We start from the raw sequence: 19284 nt of genomic DNA on the forward strand, positions 1-19284 counted from the left end.
GTGTGGGGAGAGGGGAGGGGAGGGAGGGTCAGTAATACATGCCGTGTGTTTGTATTCATGGACAGTCACATGGTTTTATCTCTTTCTCTCTAACATACACTCACACGAACGCACGCACGCTCTCACTCTCTCTCTCTCTCTCTCTCTCTCTCTCTCTCTCTCTCTCTCTCTCTCTCTCTCTCTCTCTCTCTCTCTCTCTCTCTCTCTCTCTCTTTCTAACATAGAAACATTTCCAGCATGCACATAAATCAACAATGTGAATGGGTACAACAACAACACAAGTGTACTACACCAGCATACATTATTTGCAATCAAACCTGCTCTGACGTTCCACGGCACAAACTATGTATAACACTACGCCGTCTCGTTCACCTGTTCCACATTGGGTAACTAGTCCAAAAAACCTTTTTGAAAAAAACACGATATAAGAATCTGGCCACCTGCACCACTGAATCCTCTTTATCTACAGACATAGTGCTTTTAGTTATGCGCTATAGAAATCTCCTTAATAAATAAATAAATAACACGTATAATTCGCATCTTCACTCTGCGTTTTTTCTCTTAATATTTTGACATCAAGTCTATAATCACAATATCCTTTGCATACAAACAATACATGTTTCTCGTCTTCCACGTCTTCTCTGCATACAGGGCAAATCAAAAGGCCCGGTACAACGTCAGTTCGATAGCGGCATTTGTGAGTGTTTATGAGTGAAATACCAAATCGAAATTGTATGTATGCATCTCGAAAACAGCGGAGCTGAATATGATCTATATACACTTCAGCGCGAATTTCTTGTTTAAAGAGCGAATACAATTCAAATCGCTCCGAGTTCATGATGCTGTCGTGCCAGTCTTGCTGGAAGCAATCAAACAATCGTTGTCTGAATACTGCTATACTGCGGGGATATAGCTCAGTTGGTAGCGCGCTGGATTTGTATTCAGTTGGCCGCTGTCAGCGTGAGTTCGATCCCAGGTTCGGCGGAAATTTATTTTTCACAGAGTCAACTTTGTGTGCAGACTCTCTTCGGTGTCCGAACCTCCCCCCGTGTACACTACATTGGGTGTGCACGTTAAAGATCCCACGATTGACAAAAGGGTCTTTCCTGGCAAAATTGCTTGGGCACAGTTAATAATTGTCTACCTATACCCGTGTGACTTGGAATAATAGGCCGTGAAAGGTAAATATGCGCCGAAATGGCTGCAATCTACTGGCCGTATAAAATTTCATCTCACACGGCATCACTGCAGAGCGCCTAGAACTGTACCCACGGAATATGCGCGATAAAAGACTCATTGATTGATTGATTGATATAAATCGATTCAAATTGCCTACACCTTGTTGCAGCCAGACATCTCCAAAGCCGTACACGCATAACATTTCTTTCAAATAATGAGACCATGTTTTCTTGCCATAACCCTGTAAATGTTTCATCATGTCATATGCTTTCATTGGGAGTCTTTCGCTTGGCAAATGTAATACTCTCAGCCAATACTTAATACAGAGAACCGACGAGGTGACATAAAGGGGGTAGCGGTCTAGGTCACCATATACCATCTTGTTTCGTGTTTGTCGTCCAACACACAAAAACTTCTTGCATGCAAACATATGGGCTTTCTCAAGAGCTTCAAACCTTTGGAATCCCGACAGCTCAGATACGTACATTAAGATAGGGAGGACCTGTGCGTCATATATTTAAAAAAAAATACGCTTCTAGGTATGTTGCCTAGCCTCCACAAACATCTTAGGATTTGGCCAGTCCTTATCTTTGCCTTTGAGGCCAGATCGCTGACCATTTGCGTCAATGACAATTGTGTGGTGAAATTTAGCCCCAAGTACTTGTAACTGTTCACAACCGCTATGTCCTCGTTTCCGTACTTCCAGGCTTCATTCGCTGCTAAAAATCCTCCTTTTCTAAAAACGATTACCTTTGTCTTATCCAGGTTGACTGTCATGGAAAACTTATCCGTAAACTGTTTTAACACATCAATCTGTTTCTGTAACCCGGCTGCGCTATAGGATATCAAGAGTACATCGTCGGCAAACAGCAATATGAGAATCTGCATCACGTCATGTGTTAACTGTATTCCATGTTTACCGTTTTGAAACATTTCAAGTGCCAGTTCATTAATCAAGAATGAAAACAATGTTGGTGAAAGCACAGAACCTTGAGGGACTCCACATGGACAACGTGAGAGAGAGAGAGAGAGAGAGAGAGAGAGAGAGAGAGAGAGAGAGAGAGAGAGAGAGAGAGAGAGAGAGAGAGAGAGAGAGAACGAACGAACGAACGAACGAACGAACGAACGAACAAACGAACGAACGAACGAACGAACGAACGAACGAACGAACGAACGAACGAACGAACGAACGAACGAACGAACGAACGAACGAACGAACGAACGAACGAACGAACGAACGAACGAACGAACGAACGAACGAACGAACGAACGAACGAACGAACGAACGAACGAACGAACGAACGAACGAACGAACGAACGAACGAACGAACGAACGAACGAACGAACGAACGAACGAACGAACGAACGAACGAACGAACGAACGAACGAACGAACGAACGAATTACTCAAGGATGGAGATTTTAGGCTCACGCCTAGTCTTACAATCTATCCCTGCTAAACTAAGGCATAAAAATTAGAACAATAAATGGACAATTGTCAATCGCAACCATACAGTATTACTAATTACAACATTACCTATACGACTACACAATGCATAATAGAACATTGAAATGTACATATATGTCAATATAATACAAAGGAAAAGAATAGTCGACTCGCACACACACGCGCGCCGCATGCCTGCAATCACGTTCGCACTCAATACAACACACACACTCACACACACACACACATACATACACACACACACACACACACACACACACACACACACACACACACACACACACACACACACACACACACACACACTCACACGCATATATACATACATACATACACACACACACACACACACACACACACACACACACACACACACACATACACATGCGCACACACACATACACACGCACGCACACACATACACACACACACACACACACACACACGCACACACACAACAACAACTTCATCATCATCATCATCATCATCATCATCATCATCATCGTCGACATCATTATCATCATCAACAAAATATATAGAGGTTAGTGATAGCAATGCATTCTTGCAAGAAACAGCTTGAGAATGTAACTGTTCGTGACAACATATATTTGCGAAGCTGCGATTTGAAGTGTTTAATCGTGCTTGACCCCTTTATCTCACATGGTAGCGAATTCCAAATTGTTGAGCCCGAAAACGCTAAACTGGTTAGAGAGAGAGAGAGAGAGAGAGAGAGAGAGAGAGAGAGAGAGAGAGAGAGAGAGAGAGAGAGAGAGAGAGAGAGAGAGAGAGAGAGAGAGAGAGAGAGAGAGAGAGAGAGAGAGAATGACAAATGACAAATTCTTTATTAACGAGGGTAATGGCATAAGCATACAGGTGCTTTTTTACATCCAGCCCTCGCCCATGGGAGGGTTTAATCTAATGATAATACGTTTTAAAAATGTTGGAATATCAATTAAAGAAGTAATAAAAACAAACGACGATCAAGCGAACGATTAACAGACTTAAAAAACAAACAAAAATATACATACAAACGAACATGACATATTATTGTCAAAGGTATAATGAAAACTGTTTCAAGCAACAAAAAACGTGTGAAACTTCGAGGGAAGAAAAAATCCGTGAAACTGAGGAGTCAATGAAGCAACTACGTTGCAAGTAATAGCAATGTAGCATCGTTACATAAGTCATGTTATGAAATTAATTAGGTACATTTATCTACTGAAACGTGTAAAAGGTACAAATAAGGCATCAACAATATAAACATGTTCAGGCTCAGTGAGAACGAAATGTGCCATGTATAAGGAATGAGAAATATATGTCTTTAAAAGTCTTGGCATTGACAGAATGTTTGAGACCGTTTGTGGGCGTGGACTGTGCTTTGAGATTGGACGATATAGATAGACACAGCTACCCGAGTCGGTCTCCGAGAGAGAGAGAGAGAGAGAGAGAGAGAGAGAGAGAGAGAGAGAGAGAGAGAGAGAGAGAGAGAGGGAGAGGGAGAGAGAGAGAAATAGTAAGAGACTGAGGCAGAGAGACAGAGACAGATAGAGAAAGAGAGAGAGACAGAGACAAATAGAGACAGAGAGAGACAGAAAGAGAGAGAAAGTAACCCTCACCCAATTGCTGGTTTACCACCCACGATATCAAGCAACAAAACACAGCACAAGTTGAGTAACTCTGGCTCGCTCCATCGTATGTGTAACTTTGGAGTTATCTCCAGCTGTCCTACAGCGCCTTATTCAAATACTGCTATATTCTCTGAACTCCTCAGTATTCTACTTGCAAAAGAAACCCTGACTCTAGAAACTTCGGCGACTCTGACTAAGGAAGTAACAAGTCGCCTAAGGCGAAAATACAACATTTAGTCAAGTAGCTGTCGAACTCACAGAATGAAACTGAACGCAATGCAACGCAGCAAGACCGTATACTCGTAGCATCGTCAGTCCACCGCTCATGGCAAAGGCAGTGAAATTGACAAGACGAGCGGGGTAGTAGTTGCGCTGAGAAGGATAGCACGCTTTTCTGTACCTCTCTTCGTTTTAACTTTCTGAGCGTGTTTTCAATCCAAACATATCATATCTATATGTTTTTGGAATCAGGAACCGACAAGGAATAAGATAAAAGTGTTTTTAAATTGATTTCGAAAATTTAATTAATTTTTGATAATAAGTTTTATATATTTAATTTTCAGAGCTTGTTTTTAATCCAAATATAACATATTTATATGTTTTTGGAATCAGCAAATGATGGAGAATAAGATGAACGTAAATTTGGATAGTTTTATAACTTTTTATTTTTTACATTTTTCATGTTTTTAATGACAAAAGTTATTATTTAATTTTAAGCCACCAAGCTGAAATGCAATACCGAAGTCCGGGCTTCGTCGAACATTACTTGACCAAAATTTCAACCAATTTGGTTGAAAAATGAGGGCGTGACAGTGCCGCCTCAACTTTCATCAAAGACATTTATCAAAAAAATGAAAAAAACGTCTGAGGATATCATACCCAGGAACTCTCATGTCAAATTAAGAATCATAAAGATCGGTCCAGTAGTTTGGTCTGAATCGCTCTACACGCACGCACACACACACACACACACATACACACACACACACACATACACCACGACCCTCGTCTCGATTCCCCCCTCTATGTTAAAACATTTAGTCATAACTTGACTAAATGTAAAAAGTAGAGCTTGAACATTATGGGCGTGGACTGTGCTTTGAGATTGGACGATATAGATAGACACAACTACCCGCGTCGGTCTCCGAGAGAGAGAGAGAGAGAGAGAGAGAGAGAGAGAGAGAGAGAGAGAGAGAGAGAGAGAGAGAGAGAGACTGAGAGACTGAGAGAGACTGAGAGAGAGAGAGAGAGAGAGAGACAGAGAGAGAGAGAGAGAGAGAGAGAGAGAGAGACCGAGACAGAGAGAGAGAGATAGAGAGAGAGAGAAAGAGAGAGAGACAGAGACAGAGTGAGAGAGAGAGAAAGAGAGAGAGAGAGAGAGATTCAGATTCAGATTCAGATACAAAGGGATAAATGTTTTAGGCAATGCCTAATCTTCCAACCTGTCCCTTTTAGACAAACATGACATTATACATTACAATTATATATTTATATAACATGTATTGAACAGCCAAACGAATAACTAATTAACTAAGAATTTGTAATCAGGTTAAAACTAACAAAACACTAGTTATAATAACGTGGTTCATTGATTAATAAAATGATGATTAAGATGTTATGCAGTAACAGTTATGATTTTAAAGTGTAGGGAGAGAATTATTTTTGACAAAGATATTTTCGAACATTTTTTTTTTAAAGATGAAAGGGTTTGACATGTTTTACTGTACATTGGAAGTAAATTCCACACAAGCGATCCCCAGTAGGATAAACTAGACTTATACAAATCTATGGGTGGGAGCGGTAGCGTATAATTCAAAAGCCTCGCTCTACCAGGAGGACGCTTAAACAGGTCTTGGATGTATGAAGGTGTTTCATGGTTGTACATTTTGAACATAAAAACACTAGCATTTAAAAAGAACTGCTGTTGTAGTGGAAGAATGTTCAGTTGAGTGTATTTTTCTTGAGTAGTCATATTGGGATCTCGGTTTAATAACTTTACACCTCTCTTGTGAAGTGTGTTTATTTTCTTTATATGAACATCACTGGCATTGCACCAGACAGTAGATGCATAGCAAATGTGAGAGAGACAGTGTGCGTGGAAAAACATTTTGAGGGCATCCACAGAAACCACGCACCAGAGCTTGTTAAGTAAGAAAAAGTTCACAGAAACGCGTTTATAACCTGTATCAGTGTGAGAGCGCCAGTAAGATTCATAATCAATTACATCTTCAAGCACGCGGTGTTGATGGACTTGAGCAATGCTAACTGTACCATGCATAAGATCAAGGCTCAGAGGCTGTCGCTGGTGTTTTTGTCTTGTGGTTATTAACATGCTTTTTGTTTTCTTAGGATGCAGTGCCATTCTGTTACAATTACACCAATCATTAATATTTGCTATACTTTCTTGGAGTACTTTTCTTATGAGATTTATATCTGTATTACTGCTGTGAAGTGTTGAGTCATCCGCAAAAAGATCAAGTACAGCATTTTCAGAGAGAGAGAACAAGAACAAGAACAAGAACAAATCTTTAATTGTCTAAGGCCACAGCCCCTTACAATAGTGGTTAAAATAACAGCAATAGTATCTGCACAGTTATAAATTATAGTCACGCATAAAATTCAACAAATACATTAAGACCCTGATGACATGTCACTGAACCTGATTTATAAGGGTTCGTCTCTTCTGTAACATGAAGAACACAAATCTGCTGAAGCTGTTCATCACATTATCCTCATTACTGCCACAGGAGAGAGAGAGAGAGAGAGAGAGAGAGAGAGAGAGAGAGAGAGAGAGAGAGAGAGAGAGAGAGAGAGAGAGAGAGAGAGAGAGAGAGGAGAGAGAGAGAGAGAGAGAGACAGAGAGAGAGAGAGAGAGAGAGAGAGAGAGAGAGAGAGAGAGAGAGAGAGAGAGAGAGAGAGAGAGAGAGAGAGAGAGAGAGAGAGAGAGAGAGAGAGATCCCGGCAGAGCAATGGAGAGGTGGAGAAAAAAGTATTCCCTCTGTACGATAACATTCAATAAATAATGTTCATAAACAAGGTATTTTCTTCACCAAACTTATTCATTTAAATGTAAGTCACCCTAATTAACAGTTGTAAAATGTGTTACTATTGTGAACAGCTCTGTAGAGCTACTACATGTACGTATTCTTCCTCTTTCACAGGCAACCTTGTTTTTGGCTCACGTAAGTGTAGCCTATGCGATCGTAACTTTGTCTGTCTGTGCGTGCGTGCGTATGTGCGTATGTGCGTGCGTGCGTGCGTGTGTATGTCTGTGGTAGAAACTCTAACATTTGAAGACGTCACATTACATTGACGTCACATTATGACGTAAGAGGGTTAGACGTCACGCGAAGGAAGCACTGAAAGTCTCGGTCATTATTATTTTGAGCGGGCCGAGACTAGTTGGCAGTCGTGTCCCTGTAAGTAGGCTACATGCAGACAGACAGATCTAGATCTAGTGTCTCGCTTTCTTGCACAGTTTCACCTATGCTCTTTCTGTGTGTGTGTGTGTGTGTGTGTGTGTGTGTGTGTGTGTGTGTGTGTGTGTGTGTGTGTGTGTGTGTGTGTGTGTGTGTGTGTGTGTGTGTGTGTGTGACGGAGTGATTGAGTTTGTGTTACTGTTTGTCGATTTCTTACGTGAGCCTTGATGGCTTCGCCTCTTGTTTTGTTTGTTTTGTTCTTTAATTTCAGAACAGTTCAAGCAGAAAAACAAACCCATACCTTTTTCTTTGAGATTTATCCTTTAAAACGACCTACCAGGAAGTACATTTTTCACACACACACACACACACACACACACACACACACAAACACACACATACACACACACATACACACACATACACACACACATACATACACACATACATACACACACACACACACACACACACACACACACACACACACACACACACACGCACAAGGTAAGAAGGAGGAGATAGGTTGAGCCAGTGAAGATACTAAGCAAAACGTAAACTTATGCTCAAATAGTCGTACAATTTGTTAGAGTATAATTAACATGTTAAATCAATGACAGCAAAAAAGTTGTACTCACCAACATTTTGGTCAGCTGTGATAATTGTACACCACAAAGACACGAGTAACAGGATTTCTCTGGAATGCATGGTTATCTCACATTTCTACGATTTAAAAAGAATACAAAAACAAATATACGGTAAATAACAAAACCAAGATTTAACAGGTCCAACTATTCACTTCACTGCTATATATTTGTCAAACCACTGAGTAGACCACCTCTACGGATCTGCCTACGCGCCCGACAAGGAAGTCAGAGGTGTTTGTAACAACATTTGGTTGAGAAGATCAATCAACAAAAGCAGCGGCGTTAGTGTGAAGTGGCTTTTTGCGACACAAGCAAAGCATTTATACAATGGCGACGACAAAAGCGTGTTTTTATCACTTTAATTCTTTCCACTTTTCAGTGTGCAGACAAACACTCCAAACAAACCCCAGCAGGCGAATCGCCAGCCACAGTCAAAAGGTGTTTGTGTATCGTTAAGCACATAATTCTTCAAGAAATGTTTGCATATCGGGAGCTCATGTTAGGTGCACAAGAGCGTTACGTGTATTCTGTATGCGCAAGTCCCACGGTCTGGTCTACACTTTCTTGGGGAAGGTGGAAGGAGGGGTAACAGAAGGGGATGAGTGAGGAAGGGGTGGGTGAGGGTGGGGGTTCGTGTTTTGGGGTTGTGGTAACTATAATTCATGACTCAACACACAGAACAGATTATAATGAAAATTCGATCCAGTATTTAAAAGTACCATTCTTGCATGCTTCATGCTTGCGCCAATTATCATTCTTAATGAAATCCATGAGCTTACTGTAACATAGACTCATTCACATACCAAAAGAGGTTTAGTGCATGCAGTATACACAGCTGGCACAATGACTGCATGAATAGCATATTGTGATCCAAAGCAGCACATAGTTCATAGTGGGGTTTTTTTCTCTCTAGAAGACCCCAAATACCCCCAGCCCTTCCGGCCTCCCCTGCCCCACTGTTCTGCCAACCTTCAACACTAAAATAGTTTACTTCCTGGTTTTGAATTAATGTCATGTATGTCACGCTTGCAGGGTTTTTGCTCCATTCAGCTCTCAATATTTAGCCGTATGAGGGTTCCAGTGTGTGAGTTGTACATGGCCGGGTGCTAGAGTGCTGCATGAATGAGTCAATGCTTGTGGAGCTGTATGGCTGGGCGAATTGTGGGTTGCGTACGTCCGAGGGGCACATGTAGCCTGTGTGTCTGGAGTAGTGGGTATGTTGCGTAAGGGTGTGCTGATATTGAACTTCAGTTGTGTTTTGTAAATGTATATGTATCAGTGTATTATGCCTTGCCACACACATGCCAAATTTCCTTGTATTGATGAGGGCACTAAAACTTCTTGTATCTTGTATCTTGTATCTGGTATCAATGCAGTTAGTTTGAATACATGCATTCACGACCTGATATCATTCAAAGCGTTTGATATAACACTCACCTTTCCACCAGTGCTTTTTCAACACCGATACGGTTTTCCTCAAGTAAAGAGGACAGATTTAAAATGTCATACTGATATTCATCTTGTTGACGTCCTAGTCTCTTTTAATTTCAGCTAGATGTTTCTGTTCTGTCCATTCAACCGTTAACCTGTATCCTTATACAATGAAACAGTGTTTGTTCGTTATCTCTGTCTCCCTCTCTGTCTCTCTCTCTCTGTCTCTGTCTCTCTCTCTCTCTCTCTCTCTCTCTCTCTCTCTCTCTCTCTCTCTCTCTCTCTCTCTCTCTCGTTCTTACTTTCATTTTATTATAATCATGTAGCAGTAGTTTTCTTTACTTGCTTATTCTTTAGCAATTTTAGACTAGTCCCTCTTTAGGGCGAGGGCCAGATGTAAAAAAGCAGATCACTGCTTACTCTATTACCCTCGTTAAATAAAGAATTGTTCTTGTTCTTGTTCTTGTTCTTGTTCTCTCTCTCTCTCTCTCTCTCTCTCTCTCTCTCTCTCTCTCTCTCTCTCTCTCTCTCTCTCTCTCTCTCTCTCTCTCTCTCTCTCTCTCACCGCTTCGGCCAACTCATAATCTTCACTCAGCTCTTTTCACCCCAGCAGATTATGTGTTTTCTTTATTTCTTCAATGTTAAAATGTAAGTAGATCGTTAGCTAAACGTGAGTTCGACTTTTATACCGCAGAATATTTCAATCGTTTTGGTAAAGAAAGTAGTCTCCGAGTTAACGATAAATATGCAGATGGCCTCTATAAATTAATCAATTGTACTCTGAGATCAAAGACAATGACCAATGACAGGTAAGATCGAGACTCGGTTGTGATGGATTATCCATTTGGTTGTGATGGATTATCCAGAATAATCACCTCCTCAGCTAACAGAGACAAAGAGGCAGGTCATGGGATAATGTTGGTTACATTCTTCTCTAAACAGCCCCGCAAGAGTACGATTAAACATGTGGTCGAACAATTAGAATAGTGTTAGAATAGAGTATCCTAGTCTTTGAAACACGAGAGTTAACTGACGTGTGATAGAATCATTTATTTTTTGGAACGCCATAGCAGCCTATCCGTGCCCGATGTTTGAGCGTTTCAGAAAAGTAGATGGTTTGTACACACTACTTACTGTCATTACACAGCTCTCCGGTGTATCCTGGCTCACAGCCTGTGGTACAGCTGCCTGTCGTTGTGTTGCACGGTTGTCCCCCTTTACATTGACCACAACTCTCACTGCAGTTCTGTCCATAGGTGTCATCACAAGCTGCATGCATGCACATTTCAAAAAGTAAATCAAAGACGACAGATTACATTTCCAAGGAGGGTCGTACAAGGTGTTCTCATAAACTGACAATCATTTACAATCTCTTTATTTTAACAATACATATGTCAACGATTGAGGAGAAATATAGGCCTATAGATAAGCATTTGACAAGAAGCACGGTGTTTTCGAACAAACAAACTTCACATCAGCATATCGGTTGCAACAAACTGTTAAGGAGTTTATCAAACAGAAAACAAATCTCATCGACTATGCAGAATCAACCCATAAACTTCTCATTGAAAAAGTCATGAATTCCGAATCCAATTTCCAGAATTTAGGGAGATAAAATGCTAACAAACTGTCTGAAATATGTTGCACCATCAGAACGTTGGCGCTGCGAGCTGCGAGACACGGCCTCATTGTGTTCTTTTGTGGGATATATATATATATAACGACATGCAATTGCTATTTTGGGATTGCTTATTGTTATCTAAGAATATTACAAACTTACTTTCGTTACACAGCGGGGGGTAGAATCCCGGGTGACAGCGAGGACAGTGTCCAGTGACGGGGTGACACTGTTGTCCGTCTTCACACTGACCACAGGACAGAGAGCAGCGGGACGGACCGTACTGACCACCGTCACACGCTGAAAATCATCGTATTATTACTATGGACAACAATAACGATCATAAGGTTAAATATAATGCTGACTGAAGAGAAGAAGACAGCTACAAAGGGCTTTCGAAGGAACATGACGACTCATAGCAAAGTGCCGTGCGTACTGTGTTCATTGCGGCAAATATCTCGAACCTGAAAGCTGCGTATTCGGTGGTATTGAGAAGTGCATGCAATAATTTACTTCATGTAACAAAAGCCGAATTCTTGAAATAAATGTCCTTACATTATCAGTTCCCCACTACGCTATATACACGTGTACAGAGGACCATTCAATCACCTACATGTACTAACTTTTTCTGACTACCATTCAAACATACCTTCATTACACGTGTACAGAGGACCATTCAATCACCTACATGTACTAACTTTTTCTGACTACCATTCGAACATACCTTCATTGCACGTGTATAGAGGACCATTTAATCACCTACATGTACTATCTTTCTCTGACTCCCATTCAAACATACCTTCATTGCACGTGTATAGAGGACCATTTAATCACCTACATGTACTAACTTTCTCTGACTCCCATTCAAACATACCTTCATTGCACGTGTATAGATGACCATTTAATCACCTACATGTACTATCTTTCTCTGACTCCCATTCAAACATACCTTCATTGCACGTGTATAGAGGACCATTTAATCACCTACATGTACTAACTTTCTCTGACTCCCATTCAAACATACCTTCATTGCACGTGTATAGATGACCATTTAATCACCTACATGTACTATCTTTCTCTGACTACCATTCAAACATACCTTCATTGCACGTGTATAGAGGACCATTTAATCACCTACATGTACTAACTTTCTCTGACTCCCATTCAAACATACCTTCATTGCACGTGTATAGATGACCATTTAATCACCTACATGTACTATCTTTCTCTGACTACCATTCAAACATACCTTCATTGCACGTGTATAGAGGACCATTTAATCACCTACATGTACTAACTTTCTCTGACTCCCATTCAAACATACCTTTATTGCACGTGTATAGAGGACCATTTAATCACCTACATGTACTAACTTTCTCTGACTCCCATTCAAACATACCTTCATTGCACGTGTATAGATGACCATTTAATCACCTACATGTACTAACTTTCTCTGACTCCCATTCAAACATACCTTCATTGCACGTGTATAGATGACCATTTAATCACCTACATGTACTATCTTTCTCTGACTACCATTCAAACATACCTTCATTGCACGTGTACAGAGGACCATTCAATCACCTACATGTACTAACTTTTTCTGACTACCATTCGAACATACCTTCATTGCACGTGTCGCCCTTTTTCCCAGGTGGACACTCGTCACAGTGACCGGTGGTCTTGTCACACGGTGTGTTGTTGTAACACGTCCCTGGACACATGATGCAGGTAGGGGCAGACCCGTAGTACCCGTCGACACAGTCTGCAACAGGTTTTGGATTGGATGATGTTGACAAGGACATTCTACCTCTAAAACAACGTTACAGTACACACAGGTTGATGCCTATGTAAACTTATCTGACTGGAAAGACAACTCTTGTTTTCTGGTGGGAATCAATCCGAGAAAGTAAGTGAACCTAACCTTATCTTTTTTCTGCATCTCTGTCCGAGTCTGTCTGCCTTTCTCTCTCTGTCTCTCCGTCTGTCTCTCTGTCTGACTCTCTCTGTCTCTTTCTGTCCCAGAATCTGTTCCCCTCCTATCCCTCGTGTAGACTTGTATAAGTCAAGTTTAGCCTTCTCAGGAGCGTCCACACCCCTACCCCTCCGAAATGCCTTTTCTGTGAAAACGTTTAGGCACCAGGTCCATTCCCGCTTGATGGGTAAATAGAACACTTTTCACGTCTGATAGTTTAGTGCTCTTTTTACATTTAGTCAAGTTTTGACTAAATGTTTTAACATAGAGGGGGAATCGAGACGAGGGTCTTGGTGTATGTGTGTGTGTCTGTCTGTCTGTGCGTGTGTGTGTGTAGAGCGATTCAGACTAAACTACTGGACCGATCTTTATGAAATTTGACATGAGAGTTTCTGGGAATGATATCCCCGGATGTTTTTTTCATTTTTTAGATAAATGTCTTTGATGATGTCATATCCGGCTTTTTGTGAAAGTTGATGCAGCACTGTCACACCCTCATTATATTTAGTCAAGTTTTGACTAAATATTATAACATCGAGGGGGAATCGAAACGAGGGTCGTGGTGTATGTGCGTCTGTCTGTCTGTCTGTCTGTGTGTGTGTGTGTGTAGAGCGATTCAGACTAAACTACTGGACCGATCTTTATGAAATTTGACATGAGAGTTCCTGGGTATGAAATCCCTGAACGTTTTTTTCATTTTTTTGATAAATGTCTTTGATGACGTCATATCCGGCTTTTTGTGAAAGTTGAGGCGGCACTGTCACGCCCTCATTTTTCAACCAAATTGGTTGAAATTTTGGTCAAGTAATCTTCGATGAAGCCCGGACTTCGGTATTGCATTTCAGCTTGGTGGCTTAAAAATTAATTAATGACTTTGGTCATTAAAAATCTGAAAATTGTAAAAAAAATACAAATTTTCAAAACGATCCAAATTTACGTTGATCTTATTCTCCATCATTTGCTAATTCCAAAAACATATAAATATGTTATATTTGGATTAAAAACAAGCTCTGAAAATTAAATATATAAAAATTATTATCAAAATTAAATTGTCCAAATCAATTTAAAAACACTTTCATCTTATTCCTTGTCGGTTCCTGATTCCAAAAACATATAGATATGATATGTTTGGATTAAAAACACGCTCAGAAAGTTAAAACAAAGAGAGGTACAGAAAAGCGTGCTATCCTTCTTAGCGCAACTACTACCCCGCTCTTCTTGTCAATTTCACTGCCTTTGCCATGAGCGGTGGACTGACGATGCTACGAGTATACGGTCTTGCTGAAAAATGGCAGCTACTTGACTAAATATTGTATTTTCGCCTTACGCGACTTGTTTTTCAATCAAATTGATTGAAATTTTGGCCAAGCAATCTTCGACGAAGGCCGGACTTCGGTATTGCATTTCAGCATGGAGGCTTAAAAATTGATTAATGACTTTGGTCATTAAAAATTTCAAAATTGTAAAAAAAAATTTTTTATAAAACGATCGAAATTTACGTTCATCTTATTTTTCATCATTTTCTGATTCCAAAAACATATAAATATGTTATATTTGGATTAAAAAGAAGCTCTGAAAATTAAAAATATAAATATTATGTTTAAAATTAAATTCCCGAAATCGTTTTAAAAACTATTTCATCTTATTCCTTGTCGGTTCCTGATTCCAAAAACATATAGACATGATATGTTTGGATTAAAAACACGCTCAGAAAGTTAAAACGAAGAGAGGTACAGTAAAGCGTGCAATGAAGCACAGCGCAACCGCTACAGCGCCAAACAGGCTCGTCACTTTCACTAGCGGCGGACTACGTTCAGTTTCATTCTGTGAGTTCCACAGCTTGACTAAATGTAGTAATTTCGCCTTACGCGACTTGTTACTATATTTTACATCAGGTACGTCTTTAAAAAAACTATAACCTTTTTACATTAAATTTTAGTCAAGTTTTGACTAAATGTTTTAACATAGAGGGGGAATCGAGACGAGGGTCGTGGTGTATGCGTGTGTGTGTGTGTGTGTGTGTGTGCGTGTGTGTGTGTGTGTGTGTGTGTGTGTAGAGCGATTAGAGAGTAAACTACTGGACCGATCTTTATGAAATTTTACATGAGAGTTCCTGGGTATGATATCCCCAGATTTTTTTTTCATTTTTTCGATACATGTCTTTGATGACGTTATATCCGTCTTTTTGTAAAAGTTGAGGCGGCACTGTCACACCCTCATTTTTCAATAAAAATTGATTGAAATTTTGGACAAGCAATCTTCGACGAAGGCCGGACTTTGGTATCGCATTTCAGCTTGGAGGCTTACAAATTAATTCATGACTTTGGTCATTAAAAATCTGAAATTTGTAATTAACATAATTATTTTATAAAACGATCGAAATTTACGTTCATCTTATTCTTCATCATTTTCTGATTCAAAAAAAAATTAATTAATGACTTTGGTCATTAAAAATCTGAAAAATGTAATTAAAATTATTTTTTTTATAAAATGATCCAAAATTACTTTTATTTTATTCTTTATCATGTTCTGATTCCAAAAACATATAAATATGTTATATTTGGATTAAAAGCAAGCTCTGAAAATTAAAAATATAAACATTATGATTAAAATTAGAATTTCGAAATCGATTTAAAAAGTCGGGTATGACGTCATCAAGGACATTAATTTATGAAAAAATGGAAATAAAGTCTGGGGATATCATACTCAGAAACCCTTATGTAAAGTTTCATGAAGATCGGTCAAGTAGTTTTCTCTAAATCGCTCTACACATACACACACACACACATACACACACACACATACACACACACACACACACCACGACCCTCATCTCGATTCCCCGTCTATGTTAAAACATTTAGTCAAAACTTAACTAAATGTAACAAGTCGCGTAAGGCGAAAATACAATATTTAGTCAAGTAGCTGCCATTTTTCAGCAAGACCGTATACTCGTAGCATCGTCAGTCCACCGCTCATGGCAAAGGCAGTGAAATTGACAAGAAGAGCGGGGTAGTAGTTGCGCTAAGAAGGATAGCACGCTTTTCTGTACCTCTTTTTGTTTTAACTTTCTGAGCGTGTTTTTAATCCAAACATATCATATCTATATGTTTTTGGAATCAGGAACCGACAAGAAATAAGATGAAAGTGTTTATAAATTGATTTGGACAATTTAATGTTGATAATAATTTTTATATATTTAATTTTCAGAGCTTGTTTTTAATCCGAATATAACATATTTATATGTTTTTGGAATCAGCAAATGATGGAGAATAAGATGAACGTAAATTTGGATCGTTTTATAAATTTTTATTTTTTTTTACAATTTTCAGATTTTTAATGACCAAAGTCATTAATTAATTTTTAAGCCATCACGCTGAAATGCAATACCGAAGTCCGGGCTTCGTCGAAGACTACTTGACCAAAATTTCAACCAATTTGGTTGAAAAATGAGAGCGTGACAGTGCCGCCTCAACTTTCACAAAAAGCCGGATATGACGTCATCAAAGACATTTATCGAAAAAAGGAGAAAAACGTTCGGGGATATCAATCCCAGGAACTCTCATGTAAAATTTCATAAAGATCGGCCCAGTAGTTTGGTCTGAATCGCTCTACACGCACGCACGCACGCACGCACACACACACACACACACACACACACGCACAGACAGACAGACACACATACACCACGACCCTCGTTTCGATTCCCCCTCGATGTTAAAATATTTAGTCAAAACTTGACTAAATATAAAAAGGACTGATAGTGCCTGGATAATGTTTTTCTTGATTTGTCTAAATTCTGCTCATGATTATCACAGGTGAAGCAAATGACATGATAGAAGTAAATACAAATGTTCAGTCTTAGTTGCAGTGCTGCAAAGCAAGCAAAACTGCATAAATCAATCTTCGTTCTTATCAAAACACCCAGAAAACTCCGTCACCGAACACATTACTGAAAAGCGTACGAACGGAAACAAGTTGATGAAAGTAGTACGAACGGACACATTTTGTCGTCAAAATCAGTACGAACGGACAAACAACTGTTTTTTGCAAATTCAATTCATCTTATGGTTTACATAGGTCCAATATCACACGCATTCGTACATTGTGCTATCTGACAACCATTGGAACACACATAACTTGTAGTGGGGGCCTGTTTCGCTCTGATCTAACGAATGTGTACGAACGGAAACGCTTTTCGTACGAATGGAAACATGCACTTTTGTACGAACGGAATCATGGCGTACGAACGGAATCTGCATGTTTTCAAAAGACCAGTAATTGTACAAAAGCCATGGGATTTTATAGACTTCTGTTCAAGCGAAATGTCATAACAGGCAATGGTTTTGGTGATTATGTGCAAATCAGGGTCAGATTCGATAACAGAGCGAGAAAAACAAGAAAATGTTAAACAAAATCAGGCATATTTGCCACGATCGGCCCGCGTGTGTTATCATGAGGATTACTAGCACCTTGGTACTTATCGTACACATAGCCCAACCAGTTCGCTACCTTATTCTTTCAATATCACACAAGCGCGCTGCCCACACGACTTACCACAACGTTTTTCCCCAAGCAAATGACGAAAATGAGGCTGTATGAACGGAAACATCCTGCGGATGAACGGAAACATCCGGTGGATGAACGGAATCAGTTGACGCACCGTGGTGTTGTGAAGATATCAAGTGACGATATGATAACAATGGATAATAGCATTTTAAATTTTAAATAAGCTCCTGCGGTTACAAATCTACTTTTTCATCTCAATGAGAGACCCAAAATATCACTTTCAAAGGCTAAATTTCAAAAGCATCTGCGAGGCAAGATCACACAGACACATAGTTATACACACACAGCGGTATACATTCACAAAATGAAATGTATACAATAAAGAAACAAAAACTGATTGGAATTCAATAATGTAACTTGTTTAATCAAGTGAACGCACACTAACAAAGTCTAGAAACGCATGAACACACTCACATATCTATTGACAAACAGAAAATGAAAATCACTGGTAACAGTCCACGGAGACGCATATATATGTCATGGAATTATTTCGGAGGGAAATGTTCATCTACCATCGATGCAGAAAGGGCAAGTAAATTGTTCAGTCAAGGCACACTAGAACGAGAAAAAATGTGTTGTATTTGACTGATCTGCTGTTGGGAGATGCAATGAATACTTTTACCATCACCATCATTGGCATAGCGTCTCGTGAGATGCTATGGATACTTTCACCATCATTGGCATAGAGTCTAGTGAGATGCAATGAATACTTTTACCATCACCATCATTGGCATAGCGTCTCGTGAGATGCTATGGATACTTTCACCATCATTGGCATAGCGTCTCGTGAGATGCTATGGATACTTTCACCATCATTGGCATAGAGTCTAGTGAGATGCAATGAATACTTTTACCATCATTGGCATAGTGTCTAGTGAGATGCTATGGATACTTTCACCATCATTGGCATAGCGTCTCGTGAGATGATATGAATACTTTTACCATCACCATCATTGGCATAGCGTCTCGTGAGATGCTATGAATACTTTCACCATCACCATCATTGGCATAGCGTCTAGTGAGATGCTATGAATACTTTCACCATCATTGGCATAGCGTCTCGTGAGATGATATGAATACTTTCACCATCACCATCATTGGCATAGCGTCCCGTGAGATGACGCTGGATGCGCCTTGTGTCAGTGTGTGGATGCGCTGCAGCGCCTTACGTGACTAAAGACCCCATCCTCGTATCACAGTCTGCTGCAGACAGGACATGTGAAGCTGGAGGGCTGGCAGAACGGGGAAAGCAGGAGTTTGTTTTTTGCGGTCCCTTGGTTTAAACAATTCATTCAGACAATTACAGATAACAATGCCGCATACAATTAATTTCATACATGGAGCACAACAA

At 39.8% G+C, this 19284-nt stretch overlaps 1 protein-coding gene across 1 annotated transcript in view; it reads right to left on the reverse strand.

Moving 5' to 3' along the window:
* The window catches only part of LOC138955465 (receptor-type tyrosine-protein phosphatase epsilon-like), a 30395-nt gene extending 28837 nt beyond the window's left edge, over window positions 1-1558 (reverse strand). Inside the window, exon 1 of the mRNA XM_070327068.1 lies at window positions 1504-1558. Coding sequence (XP_070183169.1) covers window positions 1504-1558 — 55 coding nt within the window. The remainder of the gene's footprint in view (window positions 1-1503) is intronic.
* Between the last annotated feature and the right edge of the window lie 17726 nt (window positions 1559-19284).

This window comes from Littorina saxatilis, unplaced genomic scaffold, assembly GCF_037325665.1.
Source record: "Littorina saxatilis isolate snail1 unplaced genomic scaffold, US_GU_Lsax_2.0 scaffold_190, whole genome shotgun sequence".
Taxonomy (NCBI): Eukaryota; Metazoa; Mollusca; class Gastropoda; order Littorinimorpha; family Littorinidae; genus Littorina; species Littorina saxatilis.